Genomic DNA, 20,917 nt, shown 5'->3' with positions numbered 1-20,917 from the left:
TTGTAAGGTAGTCAAAGCTTCCTTCCAGTGGTAGCTGGTAAACTTATTTAGGGGGTAGGTGCTCCCTTCTGGTAGGAATCGGTAAATGAGATCAGGGGGTTGTAGCTCCCTTCCAGTGGGTGTTGGAGAACGAGTGGAGGTTGTAGCCTCCTACAAGTAGGTTCCTTTGTGCTGGTAAGTGTATGTGCCAATACAATATGTAATGAAGCTTTATTTATAATAACATAAGAGGATAGAGACGATGATAGCAATGGTTTTCTCCCACATTGGGTTTCCACCTAAAAAATCTTGGTGTTCTATGTGTGTTGCTTATGTGTTGTAATTTATCTATTATTTACAACATACTAATGGTCAATGAATTAATGATGCACTGGTTAAAGTAACTCACTGATGAAAGATTTATCAAATTAAGTTAATTGGATATATGTTGTTTTCTTTTACAATATTTGCGTACATACGTTGGTTGCATGAAGAACAATAGCGTACAAAATTCAGAATAAGAAATGAAAATTTTAAAGTGAGTTAAAAATACTAATTCACCAACCCCCCCTTAAGTATTTTTTCCAACACCTGTATGAGTTTTCACCTAAAAAGCTTGTGTATATGTGTGATGTGATGGTTTCTTGACATGTTATTGATATGATGGAAACTTGATGATGCATTATTATAGTTGATGACATGATGCTAGCTTATGATTCATCGACATATGGTTGTTTGATTATGAAAATTTGTGAAATAGTAAAATTGATCTCACATTGATTCACCTCCCGCCCTCTCAGTGTGAAATTTTAGCCAACAAGTTACACTAGATCAAGTCATCTTTAGAAACAGTTAACTACTAGAAGATAACACACTATGGGGATATTAAGATAAATACATTATTCCATCATTTATTAAATCTTCAACAAATAGATCCAATTATAGAGCATATTCAACATTTCCAAAAACTAAGTTTAAAGGTAAAGGACATTTTAATGGATAAAATATTTGATTTTTTGATGGGTACTTTAAAGGAAAGCATAAAAAATGAAGTGTGTATTTTTGACACTAAATCCCTAGAGCATGCTTTCAAACTGATAATAAGGGTTGGAAGTAAAAATATGGCTAGCAGAAACTTCATGTTCCTTCTCTTTATTTGCATGTTCTTTCTCAATTCTTTTTCAACTTCTTTTAACTTATCTTTCATTATTTTTTCAACTCCACTCTGTGAACTTAATTGAGTGAGATTATTTGAAAAAATACTTCATCTCTTAAGGTTTTATTTTTTAACAAGGATTTGATTTAGATTTTGTAGCTTCAATATGTTATCATCTTTGATATTTGGAGAGCTCCCTTCCACTCTTGAAGCACTCCCATTTACAATTTTAGCATTCATTGTATATAAAGGTATTTTTTGCCTACCCATCTTGTTCACTAGGTGAACTTCCTACAACAATCAATGAAAAACATTTTCTTATATTATTACTTGTCATAAATATTCAACTAACCCAACCACATTAGAAAATTTGGATGATGTACATGTATTGGCACTATTTTTATAACTGGACCAGTGTATAAAAAGTGTAGAATGGTGGAGATCGGTGTATATCAATCACATTTACTAATGTGATTGTGCTAGTTGACGACAACATGATTGGAAATGATTAGTAGACCATGGTTGAGTATGGTTGAGTATGGCTAAATTCTTGAAGTTATTGTTGAGGAGGTTTTATTATGATCAACATAGCATTGACTATCAATGACCATGATGTTCCACATCAAACTATAGTTGACTATGATAGGTTATGATTGTCTATGGTTGACCATGGGTGTCCATGTTTGAGCATGATTTATGATGACTGACAATGGTTGACTTGGCTAGGCATGATAACCATAGTTTAACCATGTTGATCATGGGTGAATATGGTTTGAAAAATTTGACCATGGTTAACCATAGTTGTCTATAATAGATTATGGTTTTTCATGTTGACAATTAAGCCAATTAATGGCCATGATTGGTCATGTTGAGCATGGGTTGAGTTAACTATGGTTTACTAGAGATGAATATGGTTGACCATGGTTTACTATGGATAACCAAGGTTATTTATGGTCGAACATGGCTAACCATGAGTGAAAATGCTCGACCATTTATAACCATGGTTGTGTTTGTTTATCCATGCTTGACCATAGTTGATATCAGTTGAACATGGTTGACTATGGGTGTACATGGTTGATCAATGTTGTTAGCGTTTACCTACAAATAACTATGGTTAACAATGACTACCCAACATGCCCATGTTGAATATGGTTGAACATGTTCAAGCATGTTGTCCATGGTTGACCATAGTTAATGATATTGACCATGCACAACATAGTTGAACATGGTTCAATCATGTTTTACCTTAATTGACCATGGTTCCCCAGGGTATGTACGAGGTACCATGTTTGATTATGGATAACTAAGGTTGACTATGGTCAACATATGGTTGGCTATGGATAACTAAGGTTGATTAAGGTTGACCATTATTGACCATGATTGATCATTACTGATGATGGATGAAGAGGGTCAATGATGGTTGATTATGGTTGATAATGGCTAATGATAATTGATAAGTTTGACGAGGATTAACCATGGTTGACCAAGGGTTGATCAATATTGACCATTGGTGACTATGGTAGGGAATTGGTTACAACAGTTAACAAAGATATATTATGGTTAAATATAGTTGGCCATTGATGACCATGTTAACTATTGCTGACCATGGTTGACCTTCTTTTCCATGTTTGACCATGATCAACATGTTTACCCATGGATGATATTATAAGAGAATGGTTGACTATGGTTAATGTGGTTGATTATGGGTGAACATGGTTGACCATTGTTGGAAACATTTAATTATAGTTGAATACGATTGATCTTGTTGACCATGCTTTAAAAAGTGGTTGACCATGGATGCCCATGGATGATTGTGTTGGACATGGTTGATTATGGTGACCATGGTCATTGGTCAACCATCACTTATTTGTTTCAACCAAGATTGAATATGGTTGACTATGTTAGGCTATGTTTGACCATGTTGATTATGGTTTATTATGGTTGACCATGTTTGACCATGTTAACTATGGTTGACCATTTTTGAACATATTTGTCAATTAACACTATGTTATACCATATTTGTCCATGGTTGACTATGGATGACCATTATGACATCATCACATTGTGACACTAAGATATGATTGTCACATTGTGGCATCAATTTTTTAATTAATAACCTTGTGATGTTGACTTTTGGGCATTGCATTATGACATGGATTTTTATTCATTGCATTACAATCTTGATTTTATTTGTCACATGTGACATTGTTATTTGTTTTTCACATTGCAATGTTGATTTCAATTCATCACAACATGTCACTCATTTTTTTGTCATGTTGCAATGTTTATTTTTGTTCTTCACATTGCACTACTATTTTTTTTCACATTGCAATGATGCTTTTTTATTATTACATTGTGATGTTGATATTTGTTTGTCACATTCTGATGACAAATTTTTGTTCATGACATGCAATGACAATTTTTTTATAACACAATGCGATAAAGATTTCCATTTGACACACTTCGAGTTGATATTTCCTCGTCACATTGTGACATTGATTTTAGTTCATCACATGCAATGTCAAATTTTGTTCAATGCATTGCAATATTGATTTTTATTTGTCACATTGTGATGTCAACTTTCGTCTCACATTCAAAGTCAACTTTTGTTTATTAGATTTTGATGTTGGCTTTCATTCATCATATTGAGCCATAGTTTTCTTATTCATCACATTGCAATGCCAATTTTTTAACATGGTTGATATTGTTTGAACATGGTTATCTATGGTGAACAATAGGTGATTAAGGGTGAAAGCTGTTGACTACGGTTGTCGATGTTTAAGTATAGATGAATATGGTTTGACCATTGTCGATCTAGTTTGACCATGGTTCACCATTGTTGAGTTGGTTTGACCATTATTTAGCTAGTGTGACCATGGTTTGACCATTATTTGGCTAGTGTGACTATAGTTATTGTGTTGACCATGGTTGAGCTTACCGTAAGATTAACCACTATTTTAAAATTAATCACTAAGTAAAACAAATTAATAAATATTTCAATATGATTCGTTATCTCACTTATTGGATATCAACACACTTGAAATCACTCTTAAGGAAAATACATAAGGCAGATGTGAGAGAGCACATAAACTCTACTTAATGTTTAATATTAAGTATATTAAACATTAAATATTAATTAATAGTTGACATGATTTACTATGGATGCCTATGGTCATGTTGAATAAGATGAGTATGGGCATTTTGGGCATTATCCCTAAGGTTGATTATGAGCTTGTTACATGTGATGCTTATGGTTGACTATGGTTGACTATGGTTGGCTATGATTAACCTTGCTAGCCACAACCAACCACAACAACCAAATTGACTATGGTTAAGTATCGTTGACTTTCATTTGTTACTATTTACCTCTAGATAGACCATGGTGTCCATAGTGACTATGGTTGACAATGTCAGCTATAGCCTACCATAGTTGACATGTGTTAATGTATAGTTAACACGGCATTAGTGTGTAAATTAATGTAACATCAATGTGTTAACGTGTAAGTGAATGTGTTAATGTGTAGAGTAGTGTTATTAATGTATAAATGTGTTTCACATAATGTAAATCAATATATTATTAATGTCTATAATTATCGATTTTTCTATATTTTAATATCCAATTCATAAAAGAGTGAATATTTATCCATCAAACCATATTATCGTTAAAACTTATTAAACATTATCATTATTATTAAATATTATTAATGAAATTATAAACCTTATTAATAATTAATAATAAACTTTATTAATTAAGTATTTAATAAAACTTATTAATAATTAATAATGAATTACCTTATTAATTGATCCTTATATTTTTATAAGATATAAAATAAAACATTTTATGTTTGTTCCTATAAAAATATAAGATATAAAAAATAACATTTTATGTTTGTTGTGCAATTTGTGTGGAATTTAATGAAATCATATAGTATATAATAAAAAATATTTGGAAACAAATCTAAATCATATAATTGAATGGATTGGAATAAAGTATGAAATAATAATCAAAATTGCATTTAAATCACGTCACGGACTTTTAATTATTCAAATGATTAGAGAATATGAATGATATTATTTATACAAACAGAGATAAGATTCAATGTGAAACAATTGACAAGAACAACGATACATTAACGCATGCACGCACGCACACACACACACACACATATTATCACTATAAATGAATGAGATGTTATAGATGTTCATCCAACAGATAATAAAAATGTTAGCTTAAAAAATTATGCAATGTTTTTAAGATAGTTACATCTAAACTGACAACAACACCTCAAACACTCTTTTAAATTCTGAAATGAGAATTGTTCCATAGCTATAATGCACACATAAATATTTCAACCGTGAGAGACACAAAAATTTAGAAATTCAACATTATTATTATTATTGAAATTTAGAAATTCAACCTTATTATTATTATTATTATTGAATCCTATGATTATAATTTTTTATTAATAAAAACATTATTAACTTGGTATAATTATCACTGATAATAAGTATTCACTTTTGTAGTTAAGTTATATATTTCTATACAATATTTAAATAATTAAAATTACATATTATTTAAAAAAATTTATTATAACTATTGTAGTATCTTTAAATTACAAATGTTTCCATATTTGCTATAATAGTTGTAATAATAAATGGGATGAATGGGAGGGAAAGATGGAGTCGGGGGTTTCTGTATGGGATCCGTCGCAGTTTAGGGTTTTTTGCATGTCCATGAAGCACATTTACAGCTAGCATTATGGTACCTCGTCGCACTTACTTGCCCGTATGCCTCTGCTATTACCTTCTGCGTTGCCGACAAACTGTCGCGGTTAACACCTCCTCTCAGCCGTTTTAGCCTCCCCCACCCCTCCCTATTCGTTACTATTCCAGGTTATACAGCGACGGGATCCCTAATACTTCGAAGGCAGCTAGTGTGGCTTTTTAGTAATAGTGATGGAGGACATAGTTGATTATTCAGCGGACCCTTTGGAGGGAATCTCTATTTGGAAACATCCTCATACATCCCCGACATGCATCTTCTCCTTTGACTATGAACTCTCCAAGGCCGTCAAAGTGTTGCCATCAATCTCGAGGTCAAAGAGTTCGATTATTACCCTCAAAGAGATCAGGCCCATCCTGCCTAACCTCACAGATCAGCCTCTGTCGCCCTCTACTCTCCAGTTTGTGGATCATCCTCTAAACCCTAGCAGTGAAACCCTACCAGCTGGCCTCACCCCTTTTCCTCCCTCGGCTAGCTCTCGTGCCCCCTCGGTTGCTCAATCCCACATACCTGTGACTCAAGCTGTCGCCTATCAACCCTCGCTGCCTTTTGCCGCTCCCCCGTCTGGCAACCTCACCAGAATTCCTCCCTTATCTAGTGTCTTCACCTCGGCGCCTAACCCAGACTCTACTATCTCTGGGGCTCGCCCCCTTCTGACTGACTCTCAGCATCCCTCATCTGATGACAGGACTAGGCCATAAAAAAAAAAGTGTTTGAAACCTAAGGCCTATGAGGTTTTCCTTGGGCTAACCAAGGACAAACAATTGTATAATTCCATGGACACAACAGATAGGGTTTTGGTGGGCTGTGTTAGGGGACGCAAATATACCGTGGCAACACTGAAGCAATGGGCATCTGAATTATGGGGTCATCACCTGGATGAACCTCTGTTCATCCAAACTTTTTTCAAGGAAAGGTTTTACCTACGCTTCGCCAGGGTCGAACACAAAAATTGGGTGCTCTCAACTGTCTGGCACATAGAACAGGCATCGGTGCTCCTCCGCAGATGGACTCCCCTGTTTGATCTTGAACAAGAGTGGCTTGAAGCTGGCCCCCTCTGGGTCTGTCTTCCCTGGTTACCATTACAGTTTTGGTCTGAGGATGTCTTCAGACGTATTGGGAATGCACTTGGCACTTATTTAGAACATGACAAATCCTACCTCACTACAGGGAAGATGGCCTATGCCAGGGTCCTGGTACATTTGGATACCACTAACGGATTACAAGAGTTCATCACTATTCAATGGAGGAATTTCTCTCAGCGATAGACATTGGATTATGAAGGAGTTCCCTTCAGATGCAAAATTTTCCATAAGGTAGAGCACCTATTTCGGGATTGCCCTCTTAATGGCAAGGCTCGCATAAGGGATTTTGGAAGGGTGATCCCACCAAAGTCACCACTGAAGCCATGGGAACAACCCCCTGGAGCAGACTTAGAGGTACAAACGGATCCGAATTCAGTAAAGAAGGCCCCCACGCAAGTGATCCCAAAAAAGAAAGGTAGACCACCTATTCGGCCACCCTCTCCTCCTCTCATAAGGGCTAGGGTGACTGTCGAGATTGCGGATGCTTCAGGTAAGAACTCACCCTCTGTAATTTTTTCTCATCTGCTCTCTAATGCAAATGGTAATGTTTCTTCTACTTCTGGCATTATTCATGGCTTGGTAGGACTCTCTCTGCCCCCACCTCTTTGGCTTGCTCCCTTAGTCCCCCTCATCTACTTTCTCTACCATTACCCCTTTGCTCCTGGATCCCCCTCCCCTAATCACTCTTGCACCCGAGTCGGGGCCTCCCTCCCCGCGATATCATACCTGATCCAAGGCAAAAAGACAGGCTCTGGACCACATTGGATTAGACCTGATTACTTTCCCCTTCCCCCCTAAACTTCCTCAAGGTCGACCCTTGTCTCTCTGCAAAGCACAAAGCCTAGCTAGAGATGAGATTGCTTCTGGAAAACAAGAAACCATTCATGGGGCACTTATATTACGGACCCCCTTGAAGGAGCCCCCCCATGAAGATAGTTTCCTTTAGTTGCAAAGGGATCGCTAGGCCCGATAAAAAACTAGCACTTCGAAGAATGATAGCTGCAGAACCGGTAGATGTCATATTTTTACAGGAAACTCGAGGAATAGCTGAAGCCATCTCTCATCTACTATAATCAATGCTCTCCGGATGGAAATTTCTTGGCCTTGATGCCAATGGAAGATCTGGTGGAATTGCCTTAGGCTTCAATCCGTGCAACGTTATTCTCCGCAACTATTGGGGTGGATCTGGGCATATTGGGGTAGATTTGTTCATAGCTGACCTGGGATTGGAGATTCGGTTTTACAATGTTTATGGGCCATGCCACCATCAGCCTGAATTCTGGGATCATCTCTTGAGCTCTGAGCTTCTTCAAAAGGAATACCTTATCATGGGAGGATATTTAAATTTCTCCTTAGGCCATTCTGAATCATGGGGACACCGAGCAAAGAGAGACCCCCTATCTTATTATTTTGAGAATGCTTTGGATTCACGCAAAACAATGTAAACTTTGAAACGGGAACCCATACTGTTACCCGTTTTGTAGGGATAGCAAAAAAGTGACCCGATTTCGAAAAGGGGTTATGCAGAACACACATGTGTTTTTTAAAGCTTAGTTTTTGGCACTATATTTTTTTTTATGTACATTGCATTTTATAATGGTAGTGTTTTTTATGCTGATTTAAAAACGTGGTAATTCTGCACGAGACACTTTTTTTAAAAGTTTTTTTTTAACTTTTTTAATTTTCTAATGTATGAAATGTAAATAATTATTTTGTAAACTTAATAATTTTTGAAGTGGTCTTTTTCTTCATATTTTCTTGTTTTAATTTTAATTTTAATTTTTTTTGTAGTGAGGTTTTTATTGTTTCACATATTCAAAGAAGAAGGTTAATATTTTGAATTTTCGATAGTCTACCTAATTATAAATTGTTAATTAATTTTTCAATCCACAAGAAATAATTGTTTCTGAAAAACAATATTTTCTAACAATTGACATAAAAATAGCCATTTTTAACATAAATATAATTAAAAAACTACACGTTTTGATAATTTTTTGCTACAATGACATGCGAAAATCACAAATTTTTATACGAAAATTTTAACTAAAAATAGTTAAATAATAGTTTTTTTTTTTATGAATTTCATGTCAAAAAAATAATAATAATCATTTTTTTTTCAAAAAGTAATGGTTAACTTAAAAATTAATGCGAAAATCACATATTACAAATATTGAACGCATAACAACCTCAATTGAGTGTATATTTTTCTCATAAAATGTCAAAGTCAAAACATTGCAAGTATAGCTACTTAATAGTTACAAAAAATGAGCTTGATTTCCAAGCATAACTTAAATTTAATCAACAATGTCACGTAATCCAAACTCTTCGTCCTCTAGAGTTTCATCATTGTTTTCTTCCTCAATATTTTCTACTTCCTTTTGCTCATTTTCGTCTTCTAATGGATCTTTCATGTCTGCCAATCTCCCAATGTATGTCTTTCCAAACATCCCATGTAATGGTGGTTGAGGTTCCTTTGCCTTTTTTGCCACACGTGATTCACTAAAGTCCCATTTCTTCAACCCAATTTCTTGCATTGTATCTGGAAGAAATTGAAGAGCATTAATTCTTTGCTGAATGAAATTGCATTGTAATGGATCTTTTTCAATTGCAATACAATTTCTTCCTTTTTGAAGGCAGCATGCTAGTGTTTTACCTAGTTATCAAGCACAAAAGAAATAATGAAGTAAATTAGTACAATGACATATTAATTAAAAAAATAACATATTGAAATTCAATTCTATATAATAAAACTTACATGATCCAGAAAATAAATCCAGAACCCAATCTCCTTCATTTGAACATATGTCTATAAGATAGTTAATCAATAATTGTGGTTTTTGATAAATGTTAACTATCTCTCCTTTTGCTTCTGTTTTCATATGTTAGTTTTCTCACAACAACATCTTAACTCAGTATTTGGCTATGACTCTTTCCGTCCACCCGAGTAAAAATCATAGACATACAACTATCATCTTTTTCCTAGCTATCAATATGAATGAACTCACAATCATTTATAAATACTTGATCGTCATGGTTAAGAAGATTTGACTTTTACATGTAACATGAAATAGTAAAAGTTCAATCAACTTGTACATAAATGAATTTTTCAACATTAATCAAATATACATTTAAAACGTCTTACCAGGTAAGCTACATCCTTGAATTTGTTTTCCCTTTGAAGCTTGACAATATCATTGCCAATTGTGTGTCTGAATGAAATGTCACAAATCTCCATAATGGTGATGGCATGACTTCTACAAATCCCACAACCAGTTTACTAAAAGCTTGATAAGTATAAGGGTCACTATCATAGTCAATATTTGGAATATTGAAACCATGGGGAATATCTGCAATAACTAGGGCATACTCCCTTTTAGGTATGAGTTTAGCAATGTCTTCACAGTTGCCTTATATTACTTGATATTGAAAAGTGTCTAGCTCATTCCAAATGAAATGAGTAAGAGTTGGAACAAGTTCAACATTCTTAACACGTTGCTTCTTCAGCCTTTTGGTCTTTATTTTTTCAATAAAAGTTCTGAAGCTAGTTGGCGCTCCATTATCATCCTTCTTTATCTTTTATAAAATAAACAAATATATGTGTAAGTTATAAACTAAAAATAGTACACAGATGAATAAAAACGAATGTGTAAATCAAGATACCTTTTTAAATGCTAGATAAAAATCTTTTAATGTTGATGTAGAACTTGAACCTGGATAGTTTCGTAAGACATCATCCCAACTATCTTCATTCAACAATCTAACCATTTGTTCTTGAATTTTCATGTAAACTTTGTGACTACATAGATAAAGTAATAAAAAGTCAATATAATGATATGTATAACAAATACTACCAAGAACAACATGTTTTATTTAAAAGAAAATTATAATATAGAAACAAATAAAAAAATTCAACAAACTTACTTTTGAAATTCCTCAGACATTTCCTCCAATGATAATTCCCCTGACTTCACACGAGATAATATTGTTTTGACAATTTTTTCATCTTTCACTCCTTGCATTGCTCTCCAAGGTGTGATAGTCACATCTTCTGGAAGCTGCTTCAAGTCAGGACCTAATTTACTGCTGCCACATATAAATGGCTTAGACTTTTTAACCTTCTGGTTTTTCATGCCAATGTTTTCCCACATGCTAAAAATCTCATCAATCAAGTTCCAAACATCTCCAGTTCTAAATGCCAATTGGAAAATGTTATCAACACCTCTAAATATATCACTAGGAAGTTTGCGTTTTCCACCTTTTGAATTGGGTTTCTCTTCAATTTGATAGCCTATTTCCATACAACATTCCCTTCGGAAATCTGCAGTAACATTTATCCTATCCCACCACATTTTTCTTGAAATTCACTATGAATAAATCTAACCCTTTGTATGAAAGTCATAGACATCCTATATTCATTATCTGAATTATGATCCCATGCCACTAAATTTGCTCATGTATCCGATAAACCAGCATAAATGATACATTCCATTGTTTCAAAATGTGGGTTATTGATATATTCCTTCATCAATTGTCTTTGAGCTTCTACAGAATGGTTCCCCCCAAGCACATAATAATTGTATTCAAAACATTTTGACTTATCAAATGCTTCTTTGTTGGGAACTTGAATTGGATCAACAAGAAGCACATAATTAACCACATGGGCATATGGATCATACCTCATCAATGTCTTCAAGTTTTGAACATGTAGATGGTGTGGCTTTCTGACTTGATATTGACATTGTCCTTCACTTGCCTTATAGGTTTGTCTGACATTGTTGAAATGTACGACCACCATCAATTAAGTTTTTCTTTGTCAAATTCTGTCGAATGGCATTTTGTTTTGTTTTGATAATTCCATCCTCTAAATCAGCTCCTGGTGTAATGATTTCTCTGCTTTCTTTTGAAGTTTCACTAGGTTCTTGACTACTGGTAATGACTACTTCAAAATCTTCAACTTTACTTTTTTTCGTCATAACATTCTCAATAGATTTATTTTTGGGCGTTGTTACTTTTGGTCTTTTACGGCTCTTCTCAGTTCCAATGTCATCTTCAGTAACGAAACATATGCTTCACTGTCAATTTCAACTTAATTTCCCTCAAAAGTAACTTGTTTACCCTTTCTAGGTTAATCCACTAGAGGCCTTTTTTTTCTAATCCTTTGGATGTAGTTTTGTAGCATCATCAATTACTACATTTTGCTTGTTTTCCATATGTTCTTCTGACACTGAGTAAAAACTGCTGACAACTTTCATGATATCATGCTCTATGAAATGAATGCCTCCCAACCTAATTGAACAACTTTCAACAAAATTCTGCCAAACAAAATATCATATGTCAATAAAAATAAAAATAAAAAATATAGCGAGACACTTTCAGGAAAACAAAATACAAATATAAATGACAATACTTACGATGTTTTGTTTCATCTCATTTACGATTTGTTTACACAAATTTGTAGATACCTCTTTCGTTTCATACAATGAATATGTTAGTTGATATTTAATCCTTTCATGTGACTTGGGAGCTTTTGTAAGTATGGAAACAACTTTAGTGTCTGGTATCAAACACATATCTATGACTCTTCCCATCAGCTAAAAAATTCCATTTTCATTCGGTATACCAATATATAGATATATGTTCACACTTTGGCTTTCTCTTTCTTTCACATACCATATTATTGATGGAAATTTCACCTATTTTGAATTCTTCCAATCTGAAATCATCTTCTTATCATTTGAGGCACTTGAAAGATTTGTAGCCATGAGCTCAGGTGGAGTTCGTTCACTAATATTTTTTGAAGATGCACCTTTAAGTGTCTTTGATCCAAACATATTCATAGAAATCTTCTTTGATTCCATTTTCCTGAAAAATAGAAACGCAAATTAGTAAACAATGAAAACATATTAACTTAAATCCACAACAAAAATATATCCTAAATTTTCAATTTGTATAATCAGATAATTGAAATTAAAAAAATATTAACACTAAGAAATGGCAGAAGCCCACTGACACCACCCTGTCCATCCATGAAGTGGCGAGCGATTCCCCACTCCTTACCCTGCACACCCCCCTACCCCTCTTCCCCCTCACCCTACCCCTAACCCCCCCCCCTTCACCCCTCGGCCTCCTTCCCCCCTCGGCCACCCTATCCACCCCCTTCCTCACCCCTCGGACCCCTTCCCCAACCCCTCCCCTCACCCTACCACTAACACCCGCCCCTCCAACCCCTCAGTCCCCCTAACCCATCGGCCCTCCTCTAACCAACCCCCTCCTCCCCTCTCCCTCCGTAACCCGCCCCCTCACAACCCCTCGACACCCCGCTAAGCCCCCCGTAACTCCTCCACCCTCACCCTACCCCTACCCCTACCCCCCCACCCCTCGACCCCCTACCCTAACCCCCCCCCAACCTCTACCCCTACCCGCCCCATCCCCCCCCCTCACCCCCCTACCCTAACCCCTCCCCCAACCCCTACCCCTAACCCCCACCCCTATTCTCCCCATCGCTCCACCCCACCCTACCCCACCCCACGACGTCCCTTAACCCCCCCTCAACCCTCAACCCCTACCCTAACCCCCCCAACCCCTACCCTCCCCATTCCCCCCACCCTAACCCCCCCCCCAACCCCTACCCCTACCCTCTCCATCCCCCCCCCCTCACCCCTTAACCCCCCCCACAAACAACCCCCCATCCCCTCCCCCCCACCCCTTGACCGCCCCCCTTTAACCTCCCCATCCCCCCCCTCACCCCTTAACCCCCCCCCCCCATCCCCTCCCCCTCACCCCTCGCCCCCCCTCAACCTCCCCCCTCAACCCCCCTAACCGCCCCCCTCACCCTTCAGCCCCCCCAACCTCCCCCCTCCCCCGCCCTCTCCCTCCCTCCCCTGCCCCTTCCCCGCCCTCTCCCTCCCTCCCCTTCCCTCCCCCGCCTCCCGACCTCCGCCCCCTCGGATGGCCACCCTGGGCGGGCCGGCGGGGTGGTGCGGAGTGGGGCGCTGCCGCCCACCCCGTGCCACCTCAGCGGCCACCGTGGGCGGTCCAGCAGGTAACTGGGGTGGTGCGGGGAGGGCAGTCGTGCCCCTCCCTCCGCCACCCTGGAGGCCCGCCGGCCCGCCAGGGGTGGCCGTCCGGTTTCGAGAATCGGACGACCACCCCGAGTGGGCCGGCGGGCTGGCGGGGTGGCACGGCGAGGGTGGCCGCGCTCCTCCTTGCACCATCCTGGTGGCCCACCGGCTTGCCCGGGGTGGCCGTCTGATTCCTGGAATCGGATGGCCACCCCGGGCGGGCTGGCGGGATGCTGGGGTGGCGCGGGGAGGGCGATCGCGCCCCACCCTACGCCACCTTGGTGCTCCGCTGGCCCGCCCAGGGTGGTCGTCCAATTCCCAGAACCCCGGGCGGGCTGGCGGGCCGCCGGGGAGGGCGGCCGCACCCCACCTTGCACCACCCTCGCGGCCCGCTGGCCAGCCTAGGGTGGCCGTCCGATTCCCAGAATTTGAAGGTCACCCCAGGTGGGCCAGCGGGCCGCTAGGGTGGCGCGAGATAGGGTGCTGCCGCCCACCCAGTGCCACCTCAGCGGCCAACCCGGGCGGGTCAGCGGGTCGCTGGGGTGGCGTGGGGAGGGCGGCTGCGCCCCACCCTGGTGGCCCGCTAGCCCGCTCGTGGTGGCGCGGGGTGGGGCGCGGCCTCCCTCCCCGCGCCACCCCAGCGGCTCGCCAGCCCGCCTGGGGTGGCCATCCGATTCCGAGAATTGGACGACCACCCCGGGTGGGCCGACGAGGCACCGGGGTGGCGCGATATGGGGCATGGTCGCCCTCCCCACACTACCTCGGCAGCTTGCCGGCTCGCCCGGGGTGGCCGTCCGATTCCTAGAATCGAACTGCCACCACGGGCGGGCCAGCAGGCCGTCGGGGTGGCGCGGGGTGGGGCATGACCGCCCTCCCCGTGCCACCCCGCCGGCCCGCCTGGGGTGGCCATCTGATTCCGGGGTGGCGCGTGGTGGGGCGCGACCGCCCAACCCGCGCCACCCCGGCGCGCCCAGGTGACCGTCCGAGGGGGTGGGGAAGGTTACGCGGGAGGGCGGGGGGTGTTACGGGGAGGGGTTGGGGGGGGTTACTAGGGTGGGTAGGGGTTACGGGGAGGGGGCGGGGGAGGTTACGGGGAGGGGGCGGTGGGGGTTACGGGGGTGGGTAAGGGGGAGGTTGCGGGGAGGGAGCAGGGGAGGTTACGGTGGTGGGTAGGGGGGAGGTTACGGGGGAGGGTTACGAGGAAGGGGGGTTAGAGGGTTACGGGGGCGTGACGGGGTTACAGGGGTGGGTAGGGGTTACGGGGAGGAGGCCGGGGGGGTTACGGGGGTGGGTAGGGGGGGGGGGGGGTAGAGGGGTAGGGTTATGGGGGGGTGGTTATGGGCGAGGGGGTTGGGGGAGGGTAGGGGGTGTTACAGGTTAGGGGGAGGGTTACGGGGGGTAGAGGGGTAGGGTTATCGGGGGGGTAGGGCGAGGGTTGGGGGGGTTAGGGGGTAGCGCCGAGGGGTGAGGGTGGGGTAGGGGTAGGTTTGGGGGGGGCGCTCGAGGGGTGGGGGGGTATGGGAGGGGGAGCAGTTGGGGGGTTAGTGGTGGGAGGAAGCAACGGGTGTAGGGGGAGGGTCGAGGGGTTGGGCGGGTTATGGAGGTGGCCAGGGGGTGAGGTCGAGGGCGGGGGGGGTTTGTGGGGTAGGGGGGTGAGACAGGGACGAGGGGTGTTAAATGGGTAAGGTGAGGGGGTAGGCGGGGAGACTGAGTGAGGAGGGTGGGGGTAGAGAGACGGGTGAGGGTAGGTTGGACGGTGAGGGGGAGCAAAAGGAGGGGGACGAGGGAAGGTGGGGTGAGGAGGAGGGGAAGGGTGAGGGGTAGGGGTAGGAGTGGCACGAGGGTTGAGGGGGAGAGGTAGGGGTAGGGACGGGGGGAAACGAGGGGTGAGGTGGGGGAGTGGGGAACGAGAGTCAAGGAAACGAGGGGTGAGGTGAGGTGAGGGGGAGGGGAAGGGGAGCCGGGTAGAGGGGCAAGTGGTGGCTCCAGGGGAGTGAGATAGGGGGGCTGGGTATGGGTGAAAGGGTCATGTGGGGTAGGGAAGTGGGTGGCCGGCCAATTGCAAGATGGGGCTACCCTGGGCCCGCCATGCTCACGTTGGAAATATTTATTAATTTGGTTGACAAAAAATTTTAAGTTTATAAAAAAAAATCTAGTGGTCGCTAGATTGCAGGATGGGGTTGCCCTAGGCCCACCATGCTCATGGTGGAAATATTTATTAATTTGGTTGACAAAAAATTTTGAGTTTAGAAAAAAAATCTACTTCGTTAAACTAATTTAATATGAGAAATTTCAAGGAAAAGAATTTAACTGACCTTTCAATTGCGGGAATTCTTCGTTGAATATGTTGTTGATCCCAATGTAGCTGCTCCACAAATTCGCTCCAAATATTTTAACGAACCTCAGCAAACCTTGATGTAACGTGAGTAATAGTGATAATGGAATATATAGGTGAAACTATGGAGATGTTTTACCGTACGTGAATGCGGGATTAATTAGTTTTAATAAATTTTAGCATGTTAATTTTTTTATGGCGATGAATGAAAAAATGATAAAGCAAACATTATGGAATTCTTTTATAGCGGGGTGAATGTGGGATTAACTTGTTTAAGAATGTATTATAAAAATTTAAAAAAACATTCAATTGTTTACTAAATATTATATATTTTGACTATTAAAATAATTTAGGTAGAAGTTGTAGTTTATAATTTTAACTTTAATGATTTATTTCATAATAAAAATTAAGTTTACATTTTTCATTAAATTGCATAGTAAAATAATGAAGTGAAATAAATCTCACAAACTTTTAGGAGGGAAATATTTTCGCGAAATTTTTTGGGAGGGAAATTTTTGGAGGGAAAATTTCATTCTCTAAGCTATATAATATCTTTAGGAGACTCTTCATTTGTATCATTCAACATCTTCTATTTGAAAGGGATGGATTGTCCTGATAGTGAAGTTTTGATTTGTACAGCATCAACATCTTCATCGCGTAACAACTCTATTCATATGGATGAATATAGCAGGAATTCTTCCACTATGAATAGAAAGTCAATTCTTCCACTTAGTCCTGATCCTAAGGACTATGAGAGAAACACTGATGAAAGAGGGGATGGAGAATTTCAAATAAATAAAGAGTCATAGATTCCACTTAGTCCAAATTCGAAGGACTATGAAAGCAGTAGTGATGATGAGCTTGATGACAAATTTCAAAAGAATGGAGTCTCACGGTGTCCACTTAGTCCTAATTCTATGGACTATGAAAGCAGCAGTGATGAAGAGCAAGATGGTGAAGTTCAAAAGAATGGAGTGTCATGGTGTCCACTCAGTCCTAATTCTAAGGACTATGAGAGTAGCAGTGATGAAGAGCGTGATAACGAATTTGAAAAGAATGGAGTGTCAAAGTGTCCACTTAGTCCTAATTCTAAGGACTATGAGAGCAGCAACGATGAAGTGCATGATGATGAATTTCAAAAGTATGGAGTGTCATGGTGTCCAGTTAGTCCTAATTCTAAGGACTATGAGAGCAGCTTTGATGTAGAGCGAGATGAGGAATTTCAATAGTATGGAATGCCACGGTGTCTAGTTAGTCCTAATTCTAAGGACTATGGAAGCAGCTTTGATAAAGAGAGGGATGATGAATTTCAAAAGTATGGAGTGCCACGGTGTCCAGTTAGTCCTAATTCTAAGGACTATGACAGCAACAGTGATGAAGAGCGGGATGATGAATTTCAAAATAATGGAGTGTCACGGTGTCCACTTAGTCCTAATTCTAAGGACTATGAGAGAAACAGTGATGAAGAGCGTGATGATGAATTTCAAAAGAATCGAGTGTCACAATGTCCTCTTAGTCCTGATTCTAAGGACTATGAGAGCAGTAGTGATGAAGGACATGATGATGCACTTAGTCCTAATTCTAATGAGTATAAAGGTAGCAGTGATGAAGGACAAGATGATACACTTAATCCTAATTCTATGGACTGTGAGAGAAGCATTGTAAATGCACATGAGGAAGAATATCCAATAAATATCGAGTCAAAATTTCCATTGAGTCTGAATTCTATGGACTATGACAGTAGCACTGAAGAAGGGGAAGATGAAGAATATCCTCCAAGTCAGTATTTGAAAAGCACAGTTGATCATAGTGTAGATAACATTCCTCTTAATGATGATAAAAATACTTATACAAATGATGATCTAATGATGGATATGTTGCCAAGAAATATTGTATCGAGGAGTAGGAGCAGACCTTTTTGTATCAATGCAAGATGTTCTAGTTATACAAGGGGTAGAGAAGAATATCTGACGAGAAGAAGTTCTATCAGCGCACTCATTTCAAGTTAATGTTGCCAAAAAGATTGCTTGAAACATATGGATTTCAAATTTGCATTAGAGAGCAGGAAGAGATATTTGTCAATGAATAAAAGCATGCAAAATTCATATTTAGTTGGGTGCATGCAACTACATTTTCAGGTTATGATTATCATATTAAGACTTTATTTATCTGTAGAAAAGCTTTCAAAATGTGTCATTCGATTGGGAATTTTCATCTCTAGAGAATTCAAGAAAATTTGGAAAAGGATCCCACATTTTATTCTGAAGTACATCATAAAAGACAGTTTGGGCCATTATCAAACACTGCAATGTCATGGATGAAAGATTTCTTTTCAAATCATGGAAAGTGTATGCCAAATAGAGAGACAATACATATTCTAGATAATTTTTCGAGGCGCGAAATCTACAACATATATAAAGAATATGCAGAAGGTGCTAAGGGACATGGCTGGTTTATTACATATCAATATTTTGTGAAGATATGGAAGAAATAATTCAACAATGTCCGTATTCCTAAGAAGACAAGGATGGGGATTTGCAGTAGATGTGCTTCTCTTAAATAAAAAAGGGACAAATGTGAAGGGTCAGAAAGAGGTAGGCATTCATAACTTTAACTTTTAAGATTGTATATTCATCAAGTATGAAAACATATTTCTTAATGGCTTTCTTTTATGTTGTGTAGATTCAATTGTCAAAGAACTTCAGGAGCATCGCGAACAACAAACAAATGAACGGAAAAAGTTGTACAAGCATCGAAAGAAGTGTTATGATAATCCGAATAAATATTTAGGTTTTATAATTGATGGTATAGACTAGAAGAAAACACTTTTACCACATTTTGTTCGCACACCTAAAAATTTACAGGAGGAAAATTTTATTCAGTATCACTTGGTCGGTTGTATGGTCTTCAATGGGAAAATGTTGCCAAAGGTGTACTTCACAGCTCCAAATATTCATAATGATGCAAATCTGACCATAACCATAATTCATGATGTGCTTTCTCATTGGTCTGGTAATCTTCCTAAAGTTTTGTATCTACAATTGGACAACACTTGCCGTGAAAACAAAAATCAGGTTTTTTTTGGATATCTAAACATGCTTTTTGAATTGAGAAATTTTCAGAAGGTAAAGGTTGCTTTCCTTATTTTTGGGCACACTCATGACCATATTGATTAGATGTTCAGTCATTTTTCAGTCACATTGAGAAGGAAGCTGGGAGCTTGCCATCATTAATTGAATGTATTAAGAAATCATACATGCCAGAGCCTACTTTTGATGTGTTGGAAGAAATTGTTGACATGTGAAGGTTTATTATGGGATCATATGGTGAGGGGAAATGCATTGAACAACTTAATGACATTAGCTTCCAACATCAATTTCGTATAAAACAAATTGATGGGAAAACACTAATATGGGGCAAGAAGTATTCAACTACTATAGAATGGGCACCGTCATCAGGTTTGCAATTTTTGAAGTTCATTCCAAATCATCCAATATTTGCATCGAAAATATTGTTATTACAATCAGTTAGTGAAGTTCATAATGCACGCAAACAAAATAGAGATATAAATTATTCTGATTTCCTAGAAGAAATTAAAAAATGTATTAGATATACATATGAGTACTTTGACATTGCTGATTCAGTTTGGTGGGAGTCATTTTTCAATAATCAAAGTGATATCATTTCAACAAGAACAAAGGAAGATATACCTTTGAAAAATCCATTTATTTGGCCACAAAATGTGTCGAATGCACATGAGGAAATAAACATTGTTGAACAACAACAATCTCAAGGTATCATTAATTCTTCACAGGCAGAGGAAAGAGAGATGTATATTGGTTCTAGAAGATCTCGTGCACAACGTGAAGCCATGGAATACCTTTACAGGGGTTCAGTACATGATATTAAGGAGGGTTGCATGATCGCAGTGCTAGCAGATGGAGATCTCAATGGTTTTCCATTTTGGGTTGCTAAAGTTATAAAGGTCTTTACAGAAAATGAGGATGTTACAAGTGTTGAAGTACATTGGTATGCCAAAAATACACACCCATTCAATGGTGTGTATAAGCCAGAGATGGTACTTGACAAAAAAATGTCGGAAAGAGAAAAAGAAAGGGTAAAAATATAAATCGTCACCGCACAGACATATTGAAATTGAAGGATGTTGACATACTTGTTTATGACTTCAATTTAACAAAGAGGGGAACTCTTCACTTCAAGATGATAGAGATTCTGAAAAGGTTGTTACTAGAAGGAACAATATTGAGATGGGAGTCTACTGAAACCAGTTGTAGATCTAGAATAATTTTGAAACCTGAAATGATGGGCATGCATGTGGACTCAAATGGGGCACTAGTTGATGAAAGAGAAGAATATGGAACATCTTCATCAGCATCCAGTCACTCATCTGAAGATGTGAATTCTGATGGTGTGCATGAAAATATGAGTGACTTTGAATAATTGTTTAAGACAGTTTATCTAACTGATGTATGCATTGTCTCTTGAAATAAAAATTTT

At 39.7% G+C, this 20,917-nt stretch overlaps 1 protein-coding gene across 1 annotated transcript; it reads left to right on the top strand.

Annotated features, from left to right (window-relative positions):
- Positions 1 to 6,694: 6,694 nt before the first annotated feature.
- On the top strand, positions 6,695 to 7,186 carry LOC149200276 (uncharacterized). Its single transcript, XM_089400895.1, has one exon. The coding sequence runs from the start codon at positions 6,695 to 6,697 to the stop codon at positions 7,184 to 7,186; it is 492 nt and encodes a 163-aa protein (XP_089257021.1).
- Positions 7,187 to 20,917: the final 13,731 nt, after the last annotated feature.

Source organism: Pinus tabuliformis, chromosome 2_1, assembly GCF_031772625.1.
Source record: "Pinus tabuliformis cultivar Carrire ecotype Pingquan chromosome 2_1, CPIR1, whole genome shotgun sequence".
Classification (NCBI taxonomy): domain Eukaryota; kingdom Viridiplantae; phylum Streptophyta; class Pinopsida; order Pinales; family Pinaceae; genus Pinus; species Pinus tabuliformis.
This window is presented reverse-complemented; position numbering and strand designations above follow the sequence as displayed.

What these genes read in the sequence shown, in the direction of transcription:
- LOC149200276 (XM_089400895.1), top strand. Translation starts at nt 6,695, where the DNA reads ATGGACACAACAGATAGGGTTTTGGTGGGCTGTGTTAGGGGACGCAAA.